Below are 25843 nucleotides of genomic sequence, written 5' to 3' on the forward strand. Positions count from 1 at the left end.
ATATAACAAATTATCAAGTTAAAATTGAGTTTTTGATTCACCGCTCCTTTAATTAATAAAGATATTACATTTTATTAATCATTATTTCTTCATTTCTTTGTGTTTGTTAAGCAGACAGTTATATAAAACACGTAGGCTAACGTGACTTTAGTATTTGTATATTTTATTTTGATTTGTTAAAATTAAATTAAAAATTACATGTTCTGTCATAATTTTACATTTAAAGCAAAATATTAAACATTACAAACACGCGTATACAGAGCATGTGCTACTGCAACGCCCAAATGCATGAAACAGACACTCCCATCTCTAGAATAGCCTGCATCATTTTAATCCCGTCCGAATCGGTATAAATCACAGACGTACTGGGGGACACGCTGAAACTCAAACGTCGTTTGGAAAACTAATCCCGTCTGAATAGTGCTTTTAACTCTTTCCCTGCCATTGACGAGTTAACTTGTCAATAAACTCCCTGCCAATGACGAGAATTTCCGGCTTTTCGCAATACCGCTATTATCCACCACTTCCGCAACTTATACAACCCAGAAGTAATGCATCACGTGAAAGAGAAAGAACTCCGTGTATGTTTAAAAGATAGCTCTACATCTGATCTCTATCAAAAGTCCTCCGCAAAAATGCAATAATCTCAGCTTTATATATTTAAAAAGAGAAAATTTTCTGGAAGGCATTTAACTTTTGTGAAAATCATGAAAAATGCTGGCGCTGGCAGGCAACTTTTTTTAAACGCTGGCGGGGAAAGAGTTAAGAGAAAATGCTTCCCTGCCAATGACGAGTTTTTTCAGCAATCTGTATTTCCACTATTATCTGCCAGGTGGCGCTTTTACCCAACTTCTAAAACCTGCAAGTGTCCCCTTAGGGCAAACAGTTTAAACTCCGTGGGGCGGGTTTTCCGGACAGGGATTAGATAAATATAAGAGCTGTCCAAACTGAAAACAACTTGCACTGACATGTCTTAAAATACATCAGAGCTCTTAGTTTTGTCTCAAAATGCACACACGTAATGTTTTTAAGGCATGTTTGTTAAAACTAGTTATATTTCATAGTCAAACTAAGGCCTAGTCCTGGCTTAAGCTAATCTTTGTCCGGGAAACCACCCCCATGTGTTTTGATCATCGCTTTGAATCTGATCTCAATAGTACTTTACAAAAACGCTATTATTTCAGCTTTTTGCTCAAAATTTAGTATTTTTGAAAAAAAAACATATTTAAGAGGTGATGAAAAGAGATCAAATAAAGGGTTTGTTTGAAAGCAGAGGGTCTGTTCTTTTATTTGATATATTGTATGTTTATACATTTAAAGAAGAACATTTTCTGAAAGGCATTAAACTTTTGTAAAAAAATAATCATAAAAAAATGCTGGCGCTTGCTGGCAGCTGGCGGGGAAAGAGTTAATATAGTTTGTTTAGTTGAATATAGTACGCAATAAAGGTATTTAATCTATACACTCTAAATTCTGCTGGGTTATTTTTAACCAAATGCTAGTTAAATATTGGACAGAACACATGTAAGTTATAAATAAACCCAACCATGAGTTAAAACAACCCAGCATTGCGTTGAAATAACCCAGCATAGGTTTATTTATTAACCCAACATGTGTTCGGTCCGATATTTACCCATCATTGATGTAAATTCGTTGTTGCAAGAAGAATTCTTGCAGGTGAATTTGGTTGTAAAACATTTGGTTGTCACTCCAATAAATAACCAAACTTTGTGTTAATGTGGCCCAATTTTACTACATTTTAAACAGTACTGTCTGCTTATAAATGCATGCTTATAAAACCGCAAAGCTCATCGTGGTTTATGAACACTACAATGCTGATACGAAACTGTATGGTCTGTCATAGTGGGATATCTGACCCCTAACAGCTTCCCATACTTGTGCATAACAGATGCTCATATGCATGATTATGCTAACAATGCACTTGTGCTGATTTTTTTTTTCATTATCCAGCATATGTTACACGTACTAATTATGGAGAAGAAATGCTATTTTAGGGAACCGCATCATCAGAATTGAAATGAGGGAGAAGTTGAAGCTTTTCCAAACAAACATTATTTACGCAGCATAAATAGAGTCGCTGTGTTTTGCAAGTTGAAGGACCGTGACAGAGAACTGGGAAATGGACTGAAAACGGACTAGGTTTAGATTATTCCAGGACTAGGATTAGTTATATTAAGACATTTAAGTAGTTTATACAAACCAACCTTACAAAAACAATAGTGGTGTGTGTCTTGAGACAAAACAATGGCACTGATATATGTTAAGATGTCATTGCTCTTCCCTAAAATGAAGTAACATATTTTTAAGATTACCAATCTAATTTTTGTAAAAATTTTATTTTTCCTATCAGTAAAAGTAAAGCTCTTATTGTAACATAAATAACACAATTATTATATATTTATTGATGTATTTTTTACTCTTTGATGAAATTGATTTGTTCAATAGATGGATACACGACAGATGATATCGAGTTTTACTGGAAGGGTGGAGAAAATGCAGTGACTGGTGTGGCACGAATCGAGCTCCCACAGTTCTCCATCGTGGACTACAAACTTGTCTCCAGAAATGTCGTCTTTTCCACAGGTAAAGTAGCAAAGGCAGGGTAAAATTACAACCAATAATGCTTAAAACACACTAACTGTGTAATACGAAGCTTCAGTTCGAGGTTATGCGTCATTGAGAGAGAGCATTTTCCTTTAAATAGTATGAGAAGCCTTCCCCTGTGGTGTGTACTGCGCAGAGCTTCCTAAATATAGCATTGTTTTGAAACAGTGTATTATTTTTGTTTTTCCTTTTAAAAGAAACATCATATCTGACCATGAACCACAAAACCATGAATCATAAGTCGCACGGCTATTTTGTTACAATAGCCAACAATAAATACAAAATACATTGTATGGGTCAAATTATTATTTTTTTATGGCAAAAATCATTATGATATTATGTAGAGATCACATTCCATGGACAATTTTGTACATTTCTTATCATAAATATATCAAATATATATTAATCATTAGTAATATGTGTTGCTAAGGACTTCATTTTGACAGCTTTAAAGGCAATTTTCTCAGTATTTTGATTTTCATATAGTTATCTCTAAATGAAGAGTTTGGTTCCAAAATGCGATAAATGCCATTTAAAAAAAAGAGTTACCACCAAAATCAGTATTGTATCAGGTCAGTATTAAAAAGTAAATTCTTAGTTTTACGCAAAATCCAATATCCGCCGTGTTATTCTGTCGTCTTTTCTCACTTTTTTCCCTAAACGCAATAAACGCCACTCCTTCTTTTCTGCAGAATGCAATAAATCCGCCCAACAAATCAGAGCGCACCATTCCACGCATTGTAAAAAACAATGCCGACATGTTGAATACACAGAAACCTAGTTTTCCTCATCTATTTTGTACTGCGTGAACAACAAACAAACAAAAACAAAATAAAACTTTGATGGCATTGCTAAACCTGTGCTGGTTTTCTGTGAAGGGAAAGAAATGTAAACCATCAAAATCTTACGCGAGAGACACTCGGGAGACGGAAAATATATGAATATGATTGTTCTCCCGACAGCATCAAGCTTCTGTCATGCTAACACATTGACCCCAGCGGATCTTATGAAAAACTTTACATTATTTTGTGCGAAGCCAACGAAAATCGAGCAGGACCAAAACATTTTACAGCTGATCGCTGTCAAAAAAGTTCCGCGACGACGTCCCAAGGATGACAGCAGCAATGACAGTGTTATTAATATGATAAAGTAAGTTCAGTTTTTTTATAATAATCTTTGAAAATCAAATTATGGATTTGAATTTTGTATGTATGTATAACCTAAAGATGCTATGGCAAGTTTGTAACAGAAAATAGTTACTTCAAATATTGTCCTATTCGAACAAACCATACATCAATGGAAAACTTATTTATTCAACTTTCAGATTATGTATACACCAAATTGACCCTTATGACTGGTTTTGTGGCCCCCGGGTCACATATATGAATAAATGATTGCTTGGCATATTCATTTAGACATTATTTAATCCACCTTAAGCATTTTACATAATACATGGACAACTTTATCATGTCTGATATAAATTTTCTGTGACTTTTTAGGGATTATTTTAAGATAATGATATATATAAACTTATATTTAATTATTGTATTGAATAATAACAATTTACTCTGCAGTAACATAATGGTAACATTAAAGGTGTTCTAGAGTAAAACCTGCCATTGATCTAGAAGAGTACAGTAGCCCCCAACCTTTTACCCCCAGGTGCACAATCTTTTATTAATTTTAAACTAAAATGACAAATAATATAAATGTTTCATTTATATTCCGCTCATTTACAAATTAAACATTGCACAATATATGCTATATTAATGTAGCATACTTTGTGTGTCCAAATAAAGGTAGCACACAGAATGATGATTATTGTATGGAGAGATATATAGTACCACTGTAAAAAGTTTAAAACAGATTTGTAATATGTAACCCTGGAGCACAAAATCAGTCATTAATAGCACGGGTATATTTGTTGCAAAAGCTAATAATACATTGTATTAGGGATGCTCCGATCAATCGGCCGATAACGGCATTAAATGACTCAATTGGTACTCGCTAAATTTGCTGATCTCATGAACCGATCTTTGTGTTTACTTTTGTCATCATACGGCTCCTGAATTCGGCTGCAGTCAGAGAGCATTTTTACACAGTGCGAGCATTTTTATAACCCGTTGCTCATGTGTTACGTGCAGATTTGGATTTCTCTTTTTGCCTTTACAGAGATATGTGTCTATAAGGACGTGCTCCAGTCCTAACAGCGTGACGCGTCTTCACATCCCCATCAAACAGCGTATACAACACATATCTATCGCGGACAATTGCATCAACATGCCGAAAGTTTATTATGTGCATGCGTTTTAAAGTTTTGACAGTTTAAACTTTTCTTTTTTTTCTGCGTACACCTGACGCGCGCACACAGCAGCCTGTCATCAGTGCACGTGTACAGAGCAATCTCTCTCACGTCTTAAAGCTACAGTAACCTAATTAATCTCTGAATAAAATCACTCTCTGCTCTTGACTAAAGAACTGTTATACTTCATACGAATGTGTGTATATTTAATTCATACAGTAAAGACTGTGAAGTGTTTAATTTTCATTACTTTAAACTCTTTCACCGCCAGCGTTTTTTTTTTTTTAAGTTTTTCATGATTTTCACAAAAGTTTAATGCCTTCCAGAAAATGTTTTTCTTCAAATATATAAACATACAATATACCAAATGAAAGAACAGACCCTCTGCTTTCAAACAAAAAAAAAACGTTTCATCCTACCTTCAGTAATTCTTTTGTAATCAGCTTTTGAATATGGGTAGGTTTCTGCAAAAACACCACATTTTGAGCAAAAAGCAGAGATAATTCCATTTTTGTGACGGACTTTTCATAGAGATCCCATTCAGAGCGATCTTTAAAACAGACACGGACATGCAGCAGCTTGCCATAAGGCAATACTTCCGGTTTTAAAAAGTTGTAGCGGTATTGCGGAAAGACGGAAATACTCGTCATTGGCGGGGAAGCGTTTTCTCTTGATTGACGAGATATCTAGTCAATGGCGGGGAAATAGTTAACAGGCATAAGCCTTTTTAAAGCCATATTAAATTTTTCTTTGCATTTCTTTGCATTTCCTACCATGAATATATAAAGTATGTATTTATCATTAGTAATATGTGTTGCTAAAGACCCTTTTTGCACCCTCCAATTCCAGATTTTCAACAAATATTGGCCAAATATATCTAACAAACCATATATCAATGAAAAGCTTATTTATTCAGCTTTCAGATTATATGTAAATCTCAATTTCAATAAATTGACCCATGACTGGTTTTGTCTTTCAGGATCACATATGTTAAAGCTCTAATCAAGCTGTTTCACAGCTACAGTTCCTCATGAAAGAGATTTCATCTAAAAGTGATGAACACTACAGATGATAGTTGTTTTTGTGAAGTTCTGCTTGTTCTGTTTTCTGCTAATGGAGAAAGAGTAAGAGTGATCAGCTCATTTAAAAAGCTGCCTAATCGGGCCTGTGCATCAGATGCATTTTCTCCTACAGTAGATAGAACAGAGCGGTAATAATGGCGGAGCAATTATCTGTCTATTTCCTCAAGCTTCTAAGCCGAATAACAGGGAGGGAAGAAAGTGAGAGAAGTCGTCAGAGAGAAAAAAGAGGCACTTGATACAAACATGCCATATTCATGAGGTAGAAGACCCATTGCATAAATTATTCTCTTCTAAAAGTTTGCGAAGGCAGCGTTGTAATGATTTTTTGCTAGTTCTGAATTAATGACACATAGAAAGAAACCGTCTGTCTTCTGCAAACAGAAAAAGGATCGTAGGAATAGCAGGCTTGTATTTGAGGAGGATGTGTTTACCTTGCTGCTATTCCCAGCCCTATACAATATAGAAAATGTTGTTGACGTGTACAATTTGGCAAATCCAGTGATTATTTTGTCCTCAGAAGCGCTGGTGGTATACACCTGGTACCTTGTTAACACGACTTTGTTTCGAGACAGACTGCTAAAACACCCTGCGTGACTTTACAGATCAGATTAGAGCTTGCCAGATCGAGAAAGTACTTTGCAGCTTAGCGTGCAATACACATCAGATGGGCAGTGAATGGACTGTGGGCGGTACGTGGGCATGCTGTCTGAGACTAAGACTTACGTCTTGCTACTGCCGTGATGAGTTATTTTCTGAAGAGGAATTCATATAAAACATGCCTGACTGTGATGTGTGGATCATTCATTACATACATGCGTGTGTCTGTGTGAATATGAATATATATATTGGTGACTAATTATATTTTGGTATGTAGCTAGTGTGGTTTATGTGGGAAGGTTGCGTGAAGTGTATAAGTAATTAGTCTGAAGTATGTGTAGGTAGCGTAAGTTCATCATGTAGGGTACGCAGCACGTTCTTATAGATCTGGATCAAATGTGCACAAGGATCTGTGTACATGTTGCGTAATGTGCATCTGTAGGTTGTGTTATATGCGTGTAGGACGTGTGATTTATTCATAGGTTGGGTGTGCGTCTATCTGGGCTGAATGCTTGTTAGTCGTATTTTGTCACCTCCATAAATAACTAAGAAGAGATTTATCTGTATTTTTGCATGCTTGCATCATTGCCAAACATGTAATATAGTTCAGTTCTGTATGATTTAAAATCATTATTCATTATTTATAGTAATTATTTTTTAATGTCTTACTTAGTATTTTTATCTTGAAATATTATAGATATTTATTTTAAATTTATTTAGTTTAAGATGTTTTATATTTAGTCCGAGAGATTGTTGACCCTTCATTGAAAATCTACGTACGGTATACTGTCCATGTTCAGAAAGGTAATAAAAACATCATTAAAGTAGCCCATGTGACATCAGTGGGTCAGTTAGAATGTGTTGCAGCATCGAAAATACATTTTGGTCCAAAAATAACAAAAATTACGACTTTGTTCAGCATTGTCTTCTCTTCCGTTTCTGTTGTGAGACTAAAGTCACATGACTGCAGTGACGCGGATGACGTGTTATCCTCAGACATGTTTGCAAAGTTTTTTTTTTCAAACTTAGAGCGTGTGTCTACCACAGACTATAAACGAAGCCCGGGCGCAGCATTGTCTTCTTTTCCACGTCTTTTGTGAAGTGCATGCGCGAGACCAAAGTCACGTGACTGCAGTGAAGCGGCTGATTTATGACGCGGCTGACGTGTTATCTGGTGCGCCCCAGCGTGGGTTTTTTTTGTGCGCCCGGGCTTCATTTATAGTCTGTGGTAGATGCACGCTCCAAGTTTGAAAAAAAAACTTCGCAAACATGTCTGAGGATAACACGTCATCCGCGTCACTGCAGTCACGTGACTTTAGTCTAACGCATGCGCTTCACAACAGACACGGAAGAGAAGACAATGCTGAACAAAGTCGTAATTTTTGTAATTTTTTTGACCAAAATGTATTTTCGATGCTTCAACACATACTAACTAACCCACTGATGTCACATGGACTACTTTGATGAGGTTTTTATTACCTTTCTGGACATGGACAGTATACCGTACGTAGATTTTCAATGAAGGGTCAACAAGCTCTCGGATTAAAAATAAAACATCTTAAACTGTGTCCGAAAATGAACGGAGGTCTTACGAGTTTGAAACGACATGAGGGTGAGTCATTAATGACATAATTTTCATTTTTGGGTGAACTATCCCTTTAACAGAAACCACATAGCTAAATAGGTTATACAACCCTAGCATCGTGGTTGTAGATTTGCACAACCAACTCACTCGCATATTCTTCCGAAAATGTAATAAATGTACAGTATTTGCATGTAACATTCATGTCTCCTGTATATTCATGCCACTTTAACATTTAATGTTTACTTAATGCTTCTCTTTTCTTTTCTCCTTCATTACGGTGTTTGTGCCCAAGGCTAAGCTACAAACAAATCACATTTTTTGTCCATGCTTGCCTGTTGCCATAGCAACTAAAGCTATCTGCGCTGCCAATGCTATTGATGTAAAATGTAAAGAATCTCTCTAAGCACTTTGAAACAAATATCCGTCTTCTCTCTCTTGTCTCCCCCTCTTTTCTATCACTCGCTCTTTTCTCTTCTCTTTCTGCTTTGCTTGTATTGCTTTACCAGGTGCCTATCCTCGACTGTCTCTGAGCTTCAAGCTAAAGAGAAACATTGGTTACTTCATCTTACAGACCTACATGCCCTCCATCCTGATCACCATCTTGTCCTGGGTATCCTTCTGGATTAACTATGACGCCTCGGCAGCCAGAGTGGCATTAGGTACGCTCTATAGATCACCCTGCATGGCCTATCCTGTTTACAGCTGACAGTTACAGGGCAGAGATTTCCATGACCTCCTTTCGCATGCTTTATTAAACAGTTCATTGTTGGATGTTTCAGTAACTACAATGCCAACATTTCGATATTCTGTTTGAATTGTTACATATTCTGTATGCACTGTAGGCCTCCTCGGAATGCTCTCTTTTCATTTGGCTTACCTTTTTTTGGATTTGCCTCCAGACAATGACACACACTCGCATGCATACAGAGACAGATATTGTTGGGGCACATGCATCATTTAGCAAGGAACAGGGTAGACCCATCACTTTGAAGTAGCCAGAGACCCATTGCCTTTGACTCACTACAGCTCGCATAGAGTCTGATGTTGTTATTCTAGTCTGAGAAGTGACTCAGTTTGCCCGAAAGGCTGCCGAATATCACAGGTTGCAGCGAGTAGCGGGTCACAATAGCTCTTTACTTTAAAGTGACCTTAACAGCATTTTGAGGCATCAGAGGCGTGCTCCTGTTGCGACGGTGATTTAAAAAATTTTAAAGCCCTGTGTCCACTAAAGGGTTCAAGCCTGGCTGAAAGTCCAGGGACTTTTTTTAAAACCGGGAAACAGGGGGTGCCTGCCAACTTTTTCAGCTGAGCAGTTTGGTTGCTATTATACTTTTGTTTATCAGTCATTGTACAGTGCGCCTGTTGGTTGTTGTCCTATTTTTCCTGTCCCCCCTATACTGTGATTGGATGGCTGAGTGAAAAGTGACATTGACGAGCCTAGCATTTTTCACAAAGTTAAAGGGACACTCAACTTTTTTTGGAAATATGCTAATTTTCCAGCTCCCCTAGAGTTAAACATTTGATTTTTAAAGTTTTGGAATCCATTCAGTCGATCCCCGGGTCTGGCGGTACCACTCCCAGCACAGCTCAGCACAATCCACCGAATCCGATCAGACCACCAGCATCGGGCCAAAGAAATAACCAAAGAGTTTCGATATTTTTTCTATTTAAAACTTGACTCTTCTGTAGTTACATCATGTATTAAGACCGACAAAAAAGTTGCGATTTTCGGGCATTGAATAATTGATTATTGCGCCAGAACGGGAGTATAGTCCTAGCCATATCTGCCTAGAAAATCACAACTTTTAATTTTCCGTCGGTCTTAGTACACGATGTAACAACAAAAGAGTCAAGTTTTAAATAGGAAAAATATTGAAGCTCTTTGGTTGTTTTTGGCGCGATGCTAGTGGTCTAATCAGATTCAATGGATTATGCTAAGCTATGCTAAAAGTGGTTCCACCAGACCCGGAGATCAGCTGAATGCATTCCAAAATGGTAAAAATCAAATATTTAACTCTAGGGGAGCTGGAAAATGAGCATATTTACAGGGCCTAATATCCAAATTTGATCCAAAGCAGTATTTGCATGCTTTTACAGTATCTTAATAAAAACAAATCCCAGAATGCACTGCAGCAAACTTTTTTATTCAAGATGGTTAATATGATAATAATAAATGATTATTAGGGGAGTGAAAAGACACTTAATCTACGAGACGAGACACGAGATTGGGTTCACGAGAACGAGACGAGACGAGATTTTTACATTTTTTAAGAAATCCTCAATGATAAAATAAATAATTGGGAAACTGAAATCACATTATTTTGAAATGTTTTAACTAATCTAGGAGTGTCCCTAACAATTATTTTGCTAATTGATAATGAAGTATTTTGATATTTTTGATAATAAAAATAGACCCAAGTTAGCAATAACCTTTAAAATTACATAATAATGACGATGAAATAATCATTTGTTCAAATAAAGTATCAAAACGTAGCCTTTGTAATAAAAAGCAATATGTATATGTACTATAACAAATGCCTGCAGGGGGCGCTAACAGCCCCGCTTCTGTTACTTTCACTTTAGAATCTAAACTTCAGACACTTAATTTTAACCAAACAACGTTTTAATCCTTTTAAATCTTTGATATTTGTTTAATTCTTTATAATATAAATTATAAAGCAACTGTTATTATTGAGCAAGAACATGCAAAGATAAACACCGAGTGAGGGTTTAATCTGCTGAGACACTTCTGACACTGATCAACAGACAATCGCAACGGATAAACAAACATTGTTGGAAGCCCAATCAAAAAAGCACATGCAATAAAAGACTGAATATAATGCATGCACACTGCACTGGAAAAGGTTTACCCAGAAACGTAACTTTATGCTGACGTTTCTCAAACAGAAACCTGCATCCTCCGGAGGTCGCATATGCAGGCTGCATACGTCCTCAAGCCTGGTTTATTTCAGTTAACTGAGCATTACATTCGCAAGTCATAAGCATATTACAACAATTTACGATTAACGTAATATAATAGCAAACTTTAATTGTTAATATTCTGTAATAAGACAGTTATAAAGGATGCAGCCTTTTGTTTGAGAAACGACCAGCAAATCTTGTGACATAATTAATTTCGCGATACAATTTTAATCTCGCGACGAGATCTCGTCACACCCCTAATGATTATATATATTTTTTTATTACATTCAATACAAAAAAGTACTTTTATTGTGTGGCATTTGGTGTAGCTGCTTATGTATAACTTCACACATGTGATACAGCTGACAACAAGGCAACCTTTGATCCAAACCTCTGCTTCACTCCACCCTACTCATTGGCCTTTTTGATCCATAGTGCCTGGTGTGTTGACCACAGTAGTAGTATCTGGGTATTTGTTTTAAATCATAGATCACAAACCGCTGCAGAATGCTTTTTCAACCACATGTTTAATGTGCATGAAAGCCTTTGCACATGCACCCAGGTGCGTTAAGAGCTCTCTGAGATGAATGTGATGTGTTGGATGTAGGCCTGCTTTAGGGAAACTGTCCTCATTAACCATGTTAAGTGGAGAAATGAGAACAGTTTACACAGGGAGGGAGGAGTCTCATGGGTCCCTCATATACGCACCATCCATATCACCTGCCTTTATTCTAGCGGAAATTGCTTTGCGAGACTGCAAAAATGTGGTAATGTCATTTTCCTCTGTATGGCTCCTGGTGCGTTTCAATATTTTAGTGAATCAAAGTGTAAATATTATCATCCGGTGTTCATTTTTCTTTTAATGTACATTAATCTACGCGTAGGAGTCCCACTGAAGCCGTGCTGCGATAGAGAGTCTGTAGGAAATACCTGTACCTTTTGTAATTGTGCAAGGATTAATGATCGTTATATAAGAGGCTGTAAACAAATCATTTGGGTTCCCGCCCAGGCGCCGTGCTTCACTGAAAGTCTGTGAGAACAGCAGGAGTGCTATTTGCATTAAAAATGGACTTTGGTTCATTGATTTGGGCTTTCAATCACTGTACGTTTGTCCCACCTGGAAGATCAGCTTTTTTGTACAGAATGCTCTAAAATGGGCGGGATTTTTCAACAAACAACCAACTGAAATTATGATGTAGATGACTGACAGTGATTAAAACACTGGATGCTCAGGATTAAGCTGATTTGAAGTAAGTATTTGATGAATGAAAAATATGTGCCGAAAGCATTTCGTTATTATAATTTTGACGGAGGTGGTGCAGTGTTTCCCACAGGATTTTGAGGAGACTGTGGTGGTGATGACGTCACCCGCTAATTAGCATATATGTGACGTCATCATGTCGTGTTTGCATTTGATCTAGTGTTGACACCTGAAATATGTTTCACTTCTACTCTTTGATCTGTATCTGTATTTGATCTGTATTATATATCAAATTATATTTTAAGCCGAATTTAGCAGTTTTAAATAGTGAAACAAAAATGTAAATGGGAATCATGAAAATTCTATTTGTGGGGGCCAGTGTTGATTCTGTGGTGGGCCACCACAAATAAATCAATGTATGGGAAACACTGTGGTGTTTAGAGGGTTTTGCATCTGAGCTCCTTATATGTTTTTATAGTTATGTTATTATGTTGTAATACAAACATAATTAATCCACCAAAACTACATGGTTACTACACTTTAACTATAATAAACCCATTGTTAATTTCCCTAAGGGTAGTTTAAGATTCAAAGCAGCATTGCAGATATAAAATGAAAAGTACATACAGTTCAGTACCACATATTTGGCCATTGAAAAGTAGCATCTGTGCTGCTCCACTGTTAAAAAGCACCACCCGCCACTGATGCACGCATCATTATGAATCCCTACCTCCCCCATCTACTGTGTAACACTCTCCCCCTCTCTTTTTCTGTTCCTCTTTTTCTTTGTTTGTCTTTTTTCCCTGTCCTCCCACAGCTAGGCAGCCAACTGAAAACAAAGGGATCAATGCAGATAGAAAACAATTACATTTAACTTCCATTTCAATCCCAGGGCATGCAGCAGCACAGATGAATCTCTCCCCTAAATGCCTCAGTCTCGCCGCCTCTCACTGCCTCGCTGACTCCATCCATTCTCTGCAGCCACATCCGGCCCGGCCCTATATCTAACACTGCATTACTGCATCACACTTAAGGGCTTGAGTCTTTTCAGAAAGGAAGTTATCAAATGATGCAAGGCGCAAGCCTATCAAATGATGCGGATGATGTTTCGTTGATGCGCCTTCCGATTCGACTGTTTTGCTGATTTGGTCGAGCGTGTGGAAATTTGCACAGGAGATTATTTTTATCTAAAGACTTATTTTTAAGATTTTTTAAAGAGGGCATTAAAAGTGAAATTTATTAGCACAGTGACTGCAACTTTCATCTAAAAACGTTAAAAGCTAATTTAAACTTTACTAAAAGTAACATTTGAGAAAGAGATGCCACTTTTGTTGTTGGCCTGTTTTTCTCTTTCTCCGCCATTGACAAGTTAACTAACGCCCGAAAATAGTCCCCTTGGTTACTTTCAATGGCAGGGGACTATTTTCGGGCAGTGCGTAATATCACTATGCCTGCTGCAGCCATGTTACTTATCCGCAGTTTATTACGTCAGTTTGAGAGTATAGTTCCTAGCCATATCTATCTAGAAAATCACAACTTTTAATTTTCTGTCGGTCTTAGTACACAATGTAACTACAAAAGAGTCAAGTTTTAAATAGGAAAAATATCGAAGCTCTTTGGTTATTTTTTAGCGTGATGCTAATGGTCTAATCAGATTCAATGGATTATGCTAAGCTATGCTAAAAGTGGTAGCGTCAGACCTGGAGATCAGCTGAATGGATTCCAAAACGGTAAGAATCAAATGTTTAAATCTAGGATAGTTGGACAATGATCTTATTTCCAAAAAAGTGAAATGTCCCTTTAAGCTTGTTTTAGCTTCCCAAAGAACCCAGCATTATGGGAACAATGGATGTAGATTTTTTTATTCGGGGTAGAAGCAGAGTTGTGCAAGTGTGTTTGTTTAACACTGGATTTCGTTGAATTGGGGCGGTCCCAGTGATAAAACAATGGGGTCATGGGCAGAGGTGGGTAGTAACGAATTACATTTACTTCGTTACATTTACTTGAGTCAATTTTTTGGGTAACTAGTACTTTTAGAGTAATTTTAAGGATGGGTAGTTTTTACTCTTACTCAAGTACATTTCTTGTGAAAAAACTGTACTTTTACTTCGCTACATTTGGCGGCGTTACTGCGCTACTGTCAAATGGTAATAATTAATGAATATATTTAAAAAAAAAAGTTTATAGGGTGTGTTCGAAAGTTTCGCGAGACAGGCTGCGTCACCCTTTAGTGCGCAACCGTGCGGTCACCCTGTAGCGTGCGCGGCCGCACATAGATGATAGGAGAAGCAGATGAGGGCGCGGGTGAGTTGTGTGAGATATCGGAGGTAGGGATGCATATCAATTAATCGCGATTAATCTATAGCGGAATAAAAGTTTTTGTTTACATCATATATGTGTGTGAACTGTGTATAATAATTATGCATATATAAATAGGCACACATGCATGTATAATTTTAAGAATTTATATATAATATAAATCATACATAAATATACAAATGTATATAAACATGTAAACATTGCTTAAATATATGCATGCATGTGTGTGCATTTTTCTATACAAAGTTATTATACACGGTACACACACATATATGATGTAAACAAAAACTTTTATTCTGCTATAGATTAATCGCGATTAATTGATATGCATCCCTAATCGGAGGCAGATCATGCGTGGCTTCAAGTTCGGTCTATGTTTTCACTTCAAGAGGTCTTGGTCTAGTCTGAAATTCAGTGCTTTTGCGCTACTTCTCTATCAGATTGGAAGTAACGAGTAACTAACTACTTGAGTAGTTTTTTCATCTAATACTTTTTTACTCTTACTCAAGTAAATAATTAGATTTGATACTTTTACTTTTACTTGAGTACATTTTTGTATAAATACTTGTACTTTTACTTGAGTACAGATTTTGGGTACCCTACCCACCTCTGGTCAGGGGGTACATAAAACTGCATCAAATGTCTGCGTTTTGTTGGCAATCGATGCGTAAGTGCATTGTAAAAAATGACTATTTTTTACATGCCACATTATGAAGTGCAGACATGACTGTGTCAAAGTGGATGTTTTGTTTAGGTAACTAACTCGTGCTGAAGCGTTTGATCCTTTCTTACTGTGACCTGGTCATGCACAAATCAATGCAGCGTGCTCCATGTGCGTCCCTTTTTCTTCACACCAGAATGCTGCTTATGAGTTTATGTAAGCTAGGACAGGCATCCATCTGCCCACACATGTCCTCTTTCACTCTGGGGACTCGGGCCTTTACGGTTGAAACACTGTGGGAGTGAAGTGACAAAAACCATTTCCTTTGCCTTCTATGCATGATATATTTTATCATACACTGTAATATTCTGCTTCAGTAAAGTCTGGTGTGTATTTAAGTGAAAATTCCAACTTTTTTGATCCTGCCCATATTGTAACCTGTTGCTCAAGACGGTGGCTGCATTTTAAAACAGTAGCTGGTCCAGGCTGGTCATTAAATGGTTTCCTACCACAGTGCATGTTCCAAAAACCACCTTAAAGAAGACATGTCATGATGTGATCAGAATCTGACTTTTTCCATGTTTAAGTGCTATAATTGGGTCCCCAGTGCTTCTATCAACCTAGAAAATGTGAAAAAGGACGACCCAGTAACTTAGTTTTGGTAAAGTATTCTCTGCAAGCATGTGAAAAAATAGGTCATTGAAATTTAGCTCTCTATGTGATGTCAGAAGGGGATAATACCGCCCCTAAATCTGAACTATCCAACCACGTACTCTGGGGACACCAAAGATTTGTCCTTACAAAAGTCTTGTGAAATGTCCCCTTTAAAGGAATATTTTACCCCAAAATAAAAATTAAGCCATATTTTACTCACCATTATGTAACTTTCTTCTATAACTTTATTATGACTTTCTTCTTTCAGCCAAACACAGTCAGAGTTATATTAAATAATATCTTTTTCAGCTTTGTAACGGTATTGGATAGTGCCCCATTTTTTAAAGTTCCAAAAGTGCACCCGTCTATCAAAATCTAATCCATACAGTTATTAAATGTCTTTTGAGGCAAAGCAATCGTTTTTTACGTTGGGTCAGAGGTCCGCCTCACCTCATCTGTCTCGTAAACACATGTATGTCTGTAAATTATAAAGTTTGAAAAATAAATGAAGAGCTCAGATGCAAAACCCTCTAATGGTGCATTCACACCAGCCGCGGTAAAGGCGGCAAAAACACGCTATTCGCGCGTAGTTGGACGTTTGAACATTTAAGTTTACTCGCTTCATTCGCGCGTGAAATTCTAGTCGAGACATTCACGCGAAAATTTGCGCCATGGGAGGGGCTTCTGCGACTCCGCTGAGACTCTGCTCACTTCCTGTAATCACGTTACTACTACAGAACGATCCTGATTGGTTAACGCGCCGTGGAAATCTGCCGAAGTTCAAATTTTTCAACTTGCACGTTTCTCGCAGCAACACTCAATTCGCACGGAACGTGCCTACCGCGCCGCAGGATGCCTAATCGCGCCTGGTGTGAACCCTGCATAAAAGGGCGCACACACCAAACATGATGTCAACGATTTGCGCGAGTAGATTACACACAAAGTCAATGAAAAGACGCAAATAGATGCAAACTTGTGCAGGTGATGCAAATTACGCGAATTGGGTGACACAATTGGCGCGAAAACACACATTAAAAGCCTTAAACACGTCTTCGTATTCCACTCAAGAGAAAAATTTGCATGACACAAAGTTAATTCCCACGAGTAATCTAGAGCGAGAAACGTGATGCTTTAAGTTTGGTATGCTGTTGTTTTTTGTAAATTAGCATTTTCAAGATTTTTTTTAATCAGACTCTTAATGGATTATTCCAACAATTTTTTTATTGAATTTCTGAATGGCCTGAGGGGATTTGACGAACATATAATACGTGCCGAGAGCATACGATTAATAATAGCTCATTTTTGATGGAGGTGGAATTTAGTGGCTTTTGCAGTGAGTTGTTCCTCAAATGTTTCCTTGCAAAAACCCATCCTATTGCTTTGGAAGAAATTTAATAACTATGTGGATTAGTTTTTGATGGATATGACCTCCTGGTAGCTGGCTTGTTGCTGGTCTAATATGCTCTACCAGCTTGCATTAGCAAACAGACTACCTTAGACCAGCTTAAACTTGAAAGTTTACATTTTCAGAATGTCCTTTTTACAATATTTATTTCACATTATTTAAAGAGCAGGGATATACAGTAAATCTTATTTTGAGTACACACAGTAGGCCTATACATTTACTTCAACATATGATGTCATTTCATTTTGCCTAAAAGTTGCTCCTGGAACCATGGCCCCGGTGGATTCCACACGTGCATATAGAGACATGTTTACACCTTGCTTGCGTCTTTTCCTGATTATACTTCCCTTTCTACTTCCGTGCCTCTCCATACTGTCCTCTGAAAGGCTCATAAACATAAATTATAACATTGATTCTATAGAAGATGAATTATGTCAAGGAAATGAAAGCTCACATCATGGTCTTGTACAAAATCACTTTGTTCACCCATTCACTGTAGCATTAGGGCGAACACCCGCACTAAATTATTAAAGGCCATTTAAATAGTAAGGAGACTAATCTGAAAAGCATGTACATACTTTCAAAATCCACTGTCTGAGAGGTTCTGGGTATTTAAAGTCATGGTCGTAAAGTGCTTGGATTGTAATTCCAGGATTTGTGCTAAATGTAGCTTTAAATGTTAATGTGGTGCTGCTCTGGGAAGAAACTGGGACAGTCCTGCTTTGCAGTTGGCAGGCGAGCCCCCTTTTTTTTGTTAACTAGGTAATGACATTCCTTTAGGACCATGAATGTGATGGAGCACCCTGCCCTGCACCAATTACACTTTAATTAGAGGAAAAACTCAGCAGTTACAGGCTGGAGCTTTAGTTGTAAAGATCAAAGATCAGAACAGGCTTGTCATAACATAGTAAGGATATATGCTCATCACTTCTATTTTCATTTTTGGAAAGCTCATAAAGTAGTTTTGAGATGTGATTTGTGGATGAAGTTGGCAGATCACTCGAGAAAGTTACTCATCTGTGATGGAGTCTTCTGGTCTGCGTTGTATTTGTGTATTTGAATCAGAGGTCGGTCCTTCATACATTCATACACTGGGCACCAGCAACATTTGCTGCGGTCACAAACTGTCTAATCTCATTATCAGAATTGCCGAAAACTGATTAAAAATGTTGATGTTGCACTTAAATTCTTAAGATTAATCGACTTCAATTTACAATTTATTTTAAATTTCTTTACCACAGTGAGGAAGTTTTTTCAACTTTATTTTTTATTATTTATAGCAACTCCTCACTAGTCAAGAAAGTTAAAAAAAAAGTTTTTTTTAAATTGATTAAACTTTAAAATTTAAAATTTTATAGTGCACACTACTACCTGTCAAACAGTTTAGGATCACTTGATTGAATTGTTTACCATGAACTTAAAAAGGTTTATATTTAAATTTTCTCACCATTGCACAAGTTACATTTTCAGAATGTCCTTTTTAAAGGGGTCGCACACCAGATGCGCAGCTCAGCGCCACACCGTTCTAAAAAAAATCTAACACATCGTTTTCTATACGCACACCAGTATACGCGGCGCCCAGCATTGACTCATGAAGTTGCAACAATCCCTGTCGCGCCACAGAGCGCCACTCACATAGTTTAACATTAAATAACATCATATTTGTCTCAAATCATTAACGATTAACATTGGCTGCTATTTTGCATTTTGAAGTAGACGCTATCTGACTAAGCTTGCGCTATTTAATGTGCACTTCGGTGTATGATACCTCCGAGTTGGTTTAGGCGCGATTCGAAGTGGCGCTGAGCTGCGTGTCCAGTGTGCGACCCCCTGTACAATATTTATTCACATTATTTAAAGGGCACCTATTTTATTGCTAAAAAACAGTGTTATTTTGTGTATTGGGTTTAATACAATCTGTTTGCGTGGTTTATAGTTTAAAAACACGTTATTTTTCACATACCATACATTTTTGTACCTCCAGATTTCACTCCTTTCCTGAAACACACGGATTTGAAAAGCTCTGTGTCCCTGATTGGCCACCTAATCAGTACGTTGTGATTGGCCTGAATACCTCTGACTCAGCCGGAAATGTGATGCTCCTTACCATGTTTGAAAGATTTGCGCACAATGCAATGCTAACAGGAGTTAACTTACAGGCTGTGAGTCTGAAGCTGGATGAATTATGATAATGTCGTTCTTCACCAATCACAGGAAGTAAACTGTTGCCTACAATCCGTGTGTTTGTTGTAGTCCAAGAAAAGAGATTTACGTTGGAGACAATAACTCGCGTCAATGTTTACTTTGGTGTATGTACCTTTTGCATACTAATAACATGTACTAATACACACAAAAGAAAATGTAAAATTGTGAATCGGACCATTGGTGCTCTTTAACAATGACTTTTCTTTTTAACATTCCAGCAGTCATTAGGGCCTTTACACCAGGTCAATTCTCTGATCAGATAGTTCAATTTACATTCGATTACATAAATGAGTCTTGCCTAAACTGATATTAAAGTCACCATGAAATGGAAGTAGCGATTGCCTTATTTTCCCCGTGGTGACGTATATCCGAATGAATTTGTCCATCGAGATCTGATTGGATCGTTTGAAGTTGGATTGTGTTGCTAATTGCTAATCGCTGCAATCTTCTCCCGGACCCCGCCCACCTGCCATACTTATGACCAGAAGTGAAGAGAGATCGTTTTGAGGAGGGGAGGAGATTTGCATCTTTGATTAAAGATTATGAGCACACACAATTTTTTTTAAAATAATAAAGCTCACAAATAAGTCATTTGTTAATAATACCACATAATTAAAAATATATATATAGTTTTTCATATCAATTTCATTGTGACTTTAATCTGATTGTCTATTCCAGCGCAAAATGCAGTTGCTTATTCATTATTCATTACTATGCTTTAAGAAACTTGCAACAATGCTTAAATAGCACTGTATGTTGAGCAACTGACGCACAGCAAGATTGACAGGAGATGACAGAGGAAAAAGCACTCAACATGTAACGACTGAGGAGTTGAGCTAGTTTATTACGAAAAACTGTTATCCAATCATAGCAGTGGGCGTTTACTTCCAAGTCTTCACTGCGGCCCGCCCATCAAAACAGAGCGTTTTTCGAGCCAGCCTCAAAACCAGGATACAAAATAGCTTTTTACTTATTGCTTTTGAATGTAAAAACCATGCAAACGTCATAAGTAGATGTCAGACAACAATTTATGAGCACAGTTATGAGATGCATGATTGTGGGCCAATAGGATTTTACAATGGGCGATGTTACACCTACAAATACCTAAGAATTAAAAAAGGTATTAATAAACTGACTGTCACAGGCTCACAGCTGTTGGGGTCGTAGCTGCAAGAATTAAAATTTACATGAAAGTGATGTTAAAGGGACACTCCCGTTTTTTTGAAAATATAACAATTTTCCAGCTCCCTATAGAGTTAAACATTTGATTTTTACCGTTTTGGAATCCATTCAGCTGATCTCCGGGTCTGGCGGTACCACCCTTACGAAAATTAACCATGGTTTTACTACAGTTAAAACCAAAAAACCTTGGTTACTGTAGAAAAACCATGGTAACCACAAAATAACCATGGTTTTGACAACCATGGTTTTCAAAAACCATAGTTAGGGGCCAGTCACACCAAAAGCGTTTATGGCAGTTGCAGGCGCCTTTTTTGAATGATATTCTATGGGCAGGGCGCGTTTGCGCGCTGTTTATGCGCGCCGAGCGCCTTGCGGTTTTTTGCCGCCTGCCGCGCACGCCTTTTTGAAGGAGCGCTGAGAGCGGAGAAACGCCCGACGTCATTCGCCTCTTTCCATTGTCCAATGGAATGAGGGGAGAGGCGGGCCTTACGTTGTGCTGAGGGAAGTTTACAGTTGCTTTGAAGAACCGGACTCCACTCGCTCACTCTCTCCTGCGTGTTTGTGCACCTCTCACCCTCAAACAAGGTCATAGCAAGCGTTTCTTTTTAAAGTTTCTGCTAATATGACAGCTAACAGCAAAAGAGCGCTCACGCTTCAATATTTGATTGACAAGACAGCTGACTCGGTGGTTGCTTAGCAATAAGAAAAGCCGCGTCGCACTGCTCTTTTTTTAAAAAAAGGCAGTGCGTCGCGCCTTGCGTTTGCAAGCGTTTAAAGCGCTTTTGGTGTGACTGTCCCCTTAAACTGTGGTTAGTGTAGTAAAACCATGGTTTGGCTGATAGTAATCAATACACCAAAAAAACATGGTTACTACACTTTTCGTAAGGGCACTTTTAGCATAGCTTAGCATAATCCATTGAATCTGATTAGACCATTAGCATCACGCTCAAAAATAACCAAAGAAAGAGTTTCGATATTTTTCCTATTTAAAACTTTGTGTACTAAGACCGACATAAAATTAAAATTTGCGATTTTCTCCATGTTATGGCAACAAAGTCCTTGATTATTACGACAGAATTAGAGTATAGTTCCTAGCCATATCTGCCTAGAAAATCACAACTTTTCATTTTCTGTCGGTCTTAGTACACAATGTAACTACAGAAGAGTCAAGTTTTAAAGAGGAAAAATATCTAAACTCTTTCGTTATTTTTTAGCGCAATGCTAATGGTCTAATCAGATTCAATAGATTATGCTAAGCTATGCTAAAAGTGGTAGCGCCAGACTCGGAGCTGAATTGATTCAAAAATTGTAAAAATCAAATGTTTAACTCTAGGGAAGCTGGAAAATGAGCATATTTTCAAAAAAGTTGAATGTCCCTTTAATTAAATACATAGAATTCATACTGAACAATTTTGGCATTTATTTATAGTGATTATATTTTACATAAAGGCAATTACAGAGCAAAACCCTCTTGAAATGAACAAGTTACATAATAATGTGTCATTTCGCAACTTTATTTGATGTCTACTGCCATTAAATGTCAACACACATTTATGGATACCAACACTTTGAATAATGGCAGATTGCTGGTATTGAGAAAAAGTTTGGATAAACAAGGGAGAAATTTATAGAGTGGGAGTTTGGACAGTATGTTAGCGTTATCTTCTCTGCATGCGTGTGTTTGTACATTTCAGAGTGGGTGTTTGACCAGTTGGATTATTTCTCCTCTTTGATCTCAGACGCCAGTGACTCAGGATTGACTCGCGGTATAAACAGAATAGAGTATCACAGCTAGAATCATTTTTTATCATACCAATAAAACCATATATTCGGCTTATCTATAATATAGCATACGATTAAACATGAATGTGGCATTTGGGGAAGAATGTGAACATTAGGGAAATGGCAGGAGGAGAACAAACAGTTTAGGGCTATTCTGCTGTGGCCAGCTTTGTTGATCAGTCATGCTGTTTTATATGCTGTATGTTTTCCCCGCTGTCTCACATCTGGCCTCAGTACAAATGAATTGAATATAATCATCTAATTAGGTCAGACTCCTCGCATAATGCATAATATACAAAAGGGTGCAATGTTGTGGCTTTTTAGAGACCAATTAAAGGTTCGCCGGGGATAAAACAGCATTTTATTTACATTTGAAATGAAATACGACCCTGGTTAACCCTAGTTCTGTTATCATAAGTGGATTATTTGTATTTAGATAGTGTTGTTTTTATATCATTTTCTTAACTGAGCAAAGCTCAGATTTGGCATTTGAAACACTGTGACAGCACTCAATCTGTAGCACCCATTCTCAGAGTCCAGATTTGTGGTGGGCGGCAGAACAGAGGTGTCAAAAGAGAGCGCGCTTTCATCCCTTGCTGAATTTTCAGTGTCGATGTGTTCTTCCTTTCATAAGCATGTACTTTCAAATTAGTTACATTTGGTTGTGTTGACCCTGACTTTCTGTATAAGCTTGAAGGTAGCTTATAGAACGTACAGTACTATATGGGGCAATGTAGAGACACATGACAGATCACGTACTGACATGCTTTACATTGTACTTTATCAGATTGTATACTGTAGCTCGGTGGCAGAGCATAGCGTTTAAAAAAGGCATTGGTTCGAAGGCAGGGAACATGCATACTGATAAAAATGTATACATTGTAACGCACGTTTTGTATTAAAGCATCTACCAAATACCTAAAATTGAATATAATGTAAATGCACTTTTTCTTATACTTTATATCCTAAATGGATTGTGTCTGTTTGGAGGGACATCAGTCCTTCGAGAAAAACACAATTTTTTGTGATTGTTGCGGGCAAAAATCCTTGATCTTGCGGCACGTTTTCTTAAAAAATATGATGGAATATGCTGTATATTTATGCAATTTTATGCAATGATATGGCGGGAACTTGACAAAACTGCGTGAACTTGCAAAAACTGTTTACTGTTCAAAAACTGTAATTACGTCACTTCCTAACATTCCCATGACAACAGGGGACATGGCTACACATGTGTGAAGTAAATGCAACATTTTTAAACTTTCTGCTAAGATATACACTCACCTAAAGGATTATTAGGAACACCATACTAATACTATGTTTGACCCCATTTTACCTTCAGAACTGCCTAAATTCTACGTGGCATTGATTTAACAAGGTGCTGAAAGGATTCTTTAGAAATGTTGGCCCATATTGATAGGATAGCATCTTGCAGTTGATGGATATTTGTGGGATGCACATCCAGGGCACGAAGCTCCCGTTCCACCACATCCCAAAGATGCTCTATTGGGTTGAGATCTGGTGACTCATTGTGAACTCATTGTCATGTTTAAGAAACCAATTTGAAATGATTCGAGCTTTGTGACATGGTGCATTATCCTGCTGGAAGTAGCCATCAGAGGATGGGTTCATGGTGGTCATAAAGGGATGGACATGGTCAGAAACAATGCTCAAGTAGGCCGTGGCATTTAAACGATGCCCAATTGGCACTAAGGGGCCTAAAGTGTGCCAAGAAAACATCCCCCACACCATTACACCACCACCAGCCTGCACAGTGGTAACGAGGCATGATGGATCAATGTTCTCATTCTGTTTACGCCAAATTCTGACTCTACCATCTGAATGTCTCAACAGAAATCGAGACTCATCCGACCAGGCAACATTTTTCCAGTCTTTAACTGTCCAATTTTGGGGAGCTCGTGCAAATTGTAGCCTCTTTTTCCTATTTGTAGTGGAGATGTACCCGGTGGGGTCTTCTGCTGTTGTAGACCATCCGCCTCAAGGTTGTGCGTGTTGTGGCTTCACAAATGCTTTGCTGCATACCTCGGTTGTAACGAGTGGTTATTTCAGTCAAAGTTGCTCTTCTATCAGCTTGAATCAGTCGGCTCATTCTCCTCTGACCACTAGCATCAACAAAGCATTTTCACCCACAGGACTGCCGCATACTCTATGTTTTTCCCTTTTCACACCATTCTTTGTAAACCCTAGAAATGGTTGTGCGTGAAAATCTCAGTAACTGAACAGATTGTGAAATACTCAGACCGGCCCGTCTGGCACCAACAACCATGCCAAGCTCAAAATTGCTTAAATCACCTTTCTTTCCCATTCTGACATTTAGTTTGGAGTTCAGGAGATTGTCTTGACCAGGACCACACCCCTAAATGCATTGAAGCAACTGTCATGTGATTGGTTGCATTAATGAGAAATTAAAGGGATTTTCTGAAGGGACTGACATATGCAAAGCATTTTCTGCACGTTTTTATTATTCTTTTGTTAGGTTGAGTTGTACGAATATATAATATTATTGCATACAATTCCACAGGTATCACCACTGTGCTGACCATGACCACCATCAACACCCATCTGAGAGAAACACTTCCAAAGATCCCATACGTCAAGGCCATTGACATGTATCTGATGGGCTGCTTCGTCTTTGTCTTCTTGGCTCTTCTGGAATATGCTTTTGTCAACTACATTTTCTTTGGCCGAGGCCCTCAGATGCAGAAGAAACTGGCCGAGAAAGCGGATAAAGCCAATAACGACCGTAACAAATATGATGGCAACAAGGTAAAATAAATTATCTCATTATTTAGCAAGTTATCAATTTTTTTTCAGTTTTATGCAACCCTACATTGTAGAATATATCTAGTTTTATCATTGTTTAAATGCCTGGTGGTGTTTTTAATATGCTCTTATGGTGCATTCACACCAGCCGCGGTAGAGACGGTATTTGCGCGTAGTTGGACGCTTGAACATTTTGAGTTTACTCGCTACATTCGCGCATGAAATTCTAATCATTCGAGACATTCACGCGGAAATTTGCGTCATTGGAGGGGTTTTTGCGTTTGGTCGTGATTGGTTAACGCGGAGCGGAAATCCGCTAAAGTTCAGATTTTTCAACTTGCGCGTTTCCCACGGCAATGCTTAATTCGCGCGGAACGCGTCATGCGCGCTACAGGATGCCTATTTGCGTCTTTGCATTGACTTAACATGTAAATCACACGCGCTTTCCACCTCTACTGCGTCTGGTGTGAACCCTGCATTAGACCAACCATGTGCAAATTTAAGATCATTGGCGAATATTTTCTCTCATATAAAATT

The 25843-nt window shown here is 37.8% G+C and overlaps 1 protein-coding gene across 5 annotated transcripts in view; it reads left to right on the forward strand.

Annotated features, from left to right (window-relative positions):
• Positions 1-25843, forward strand: part of gabrb3 (gamma-aminobutyric acid type A receptor subunit beta3) — a 116827-nt gene that overhangs the window by 83120 nt on the left and 7864 nt on the right. For 4 of the 5 annotated variants that reach the window (XM_055214363.2, XM_055214361.2, XM_055214364.2 and 1 more), the window contains 3 exons: positions 2467-2604; positions 8698-8850; positions 25065-25309. In XM_055214363.2, coding sequence (XP_055070338.1) covers positions 2467-2604; positions 8698-8850; positions 25065-25309 — 536 coding nt within the window. The remainder of the gene's footprint in view (positions 1-2466; positions 2605-8697; positions 8851-25064; positions 25310-25843) is intronic. The other variant, XM_055214366.2, reaches the window with a different exon arrangement.

The sequence above is a fragment of the Misgurnus anguillicaudatus genome, chromosome 8 (genome assembly GCF_027580225.2).
Source record: "Misgurnus anguillicaudatus chromosome 8, ASM2758022v2, whole genome shotgun sequence".
NCBI lineage: Eukaryota > Metazoa > Chordata > Actinopteri > Cypriniformes > Cobitidae > Misgurnus > Misgurnus anguillicaudatus.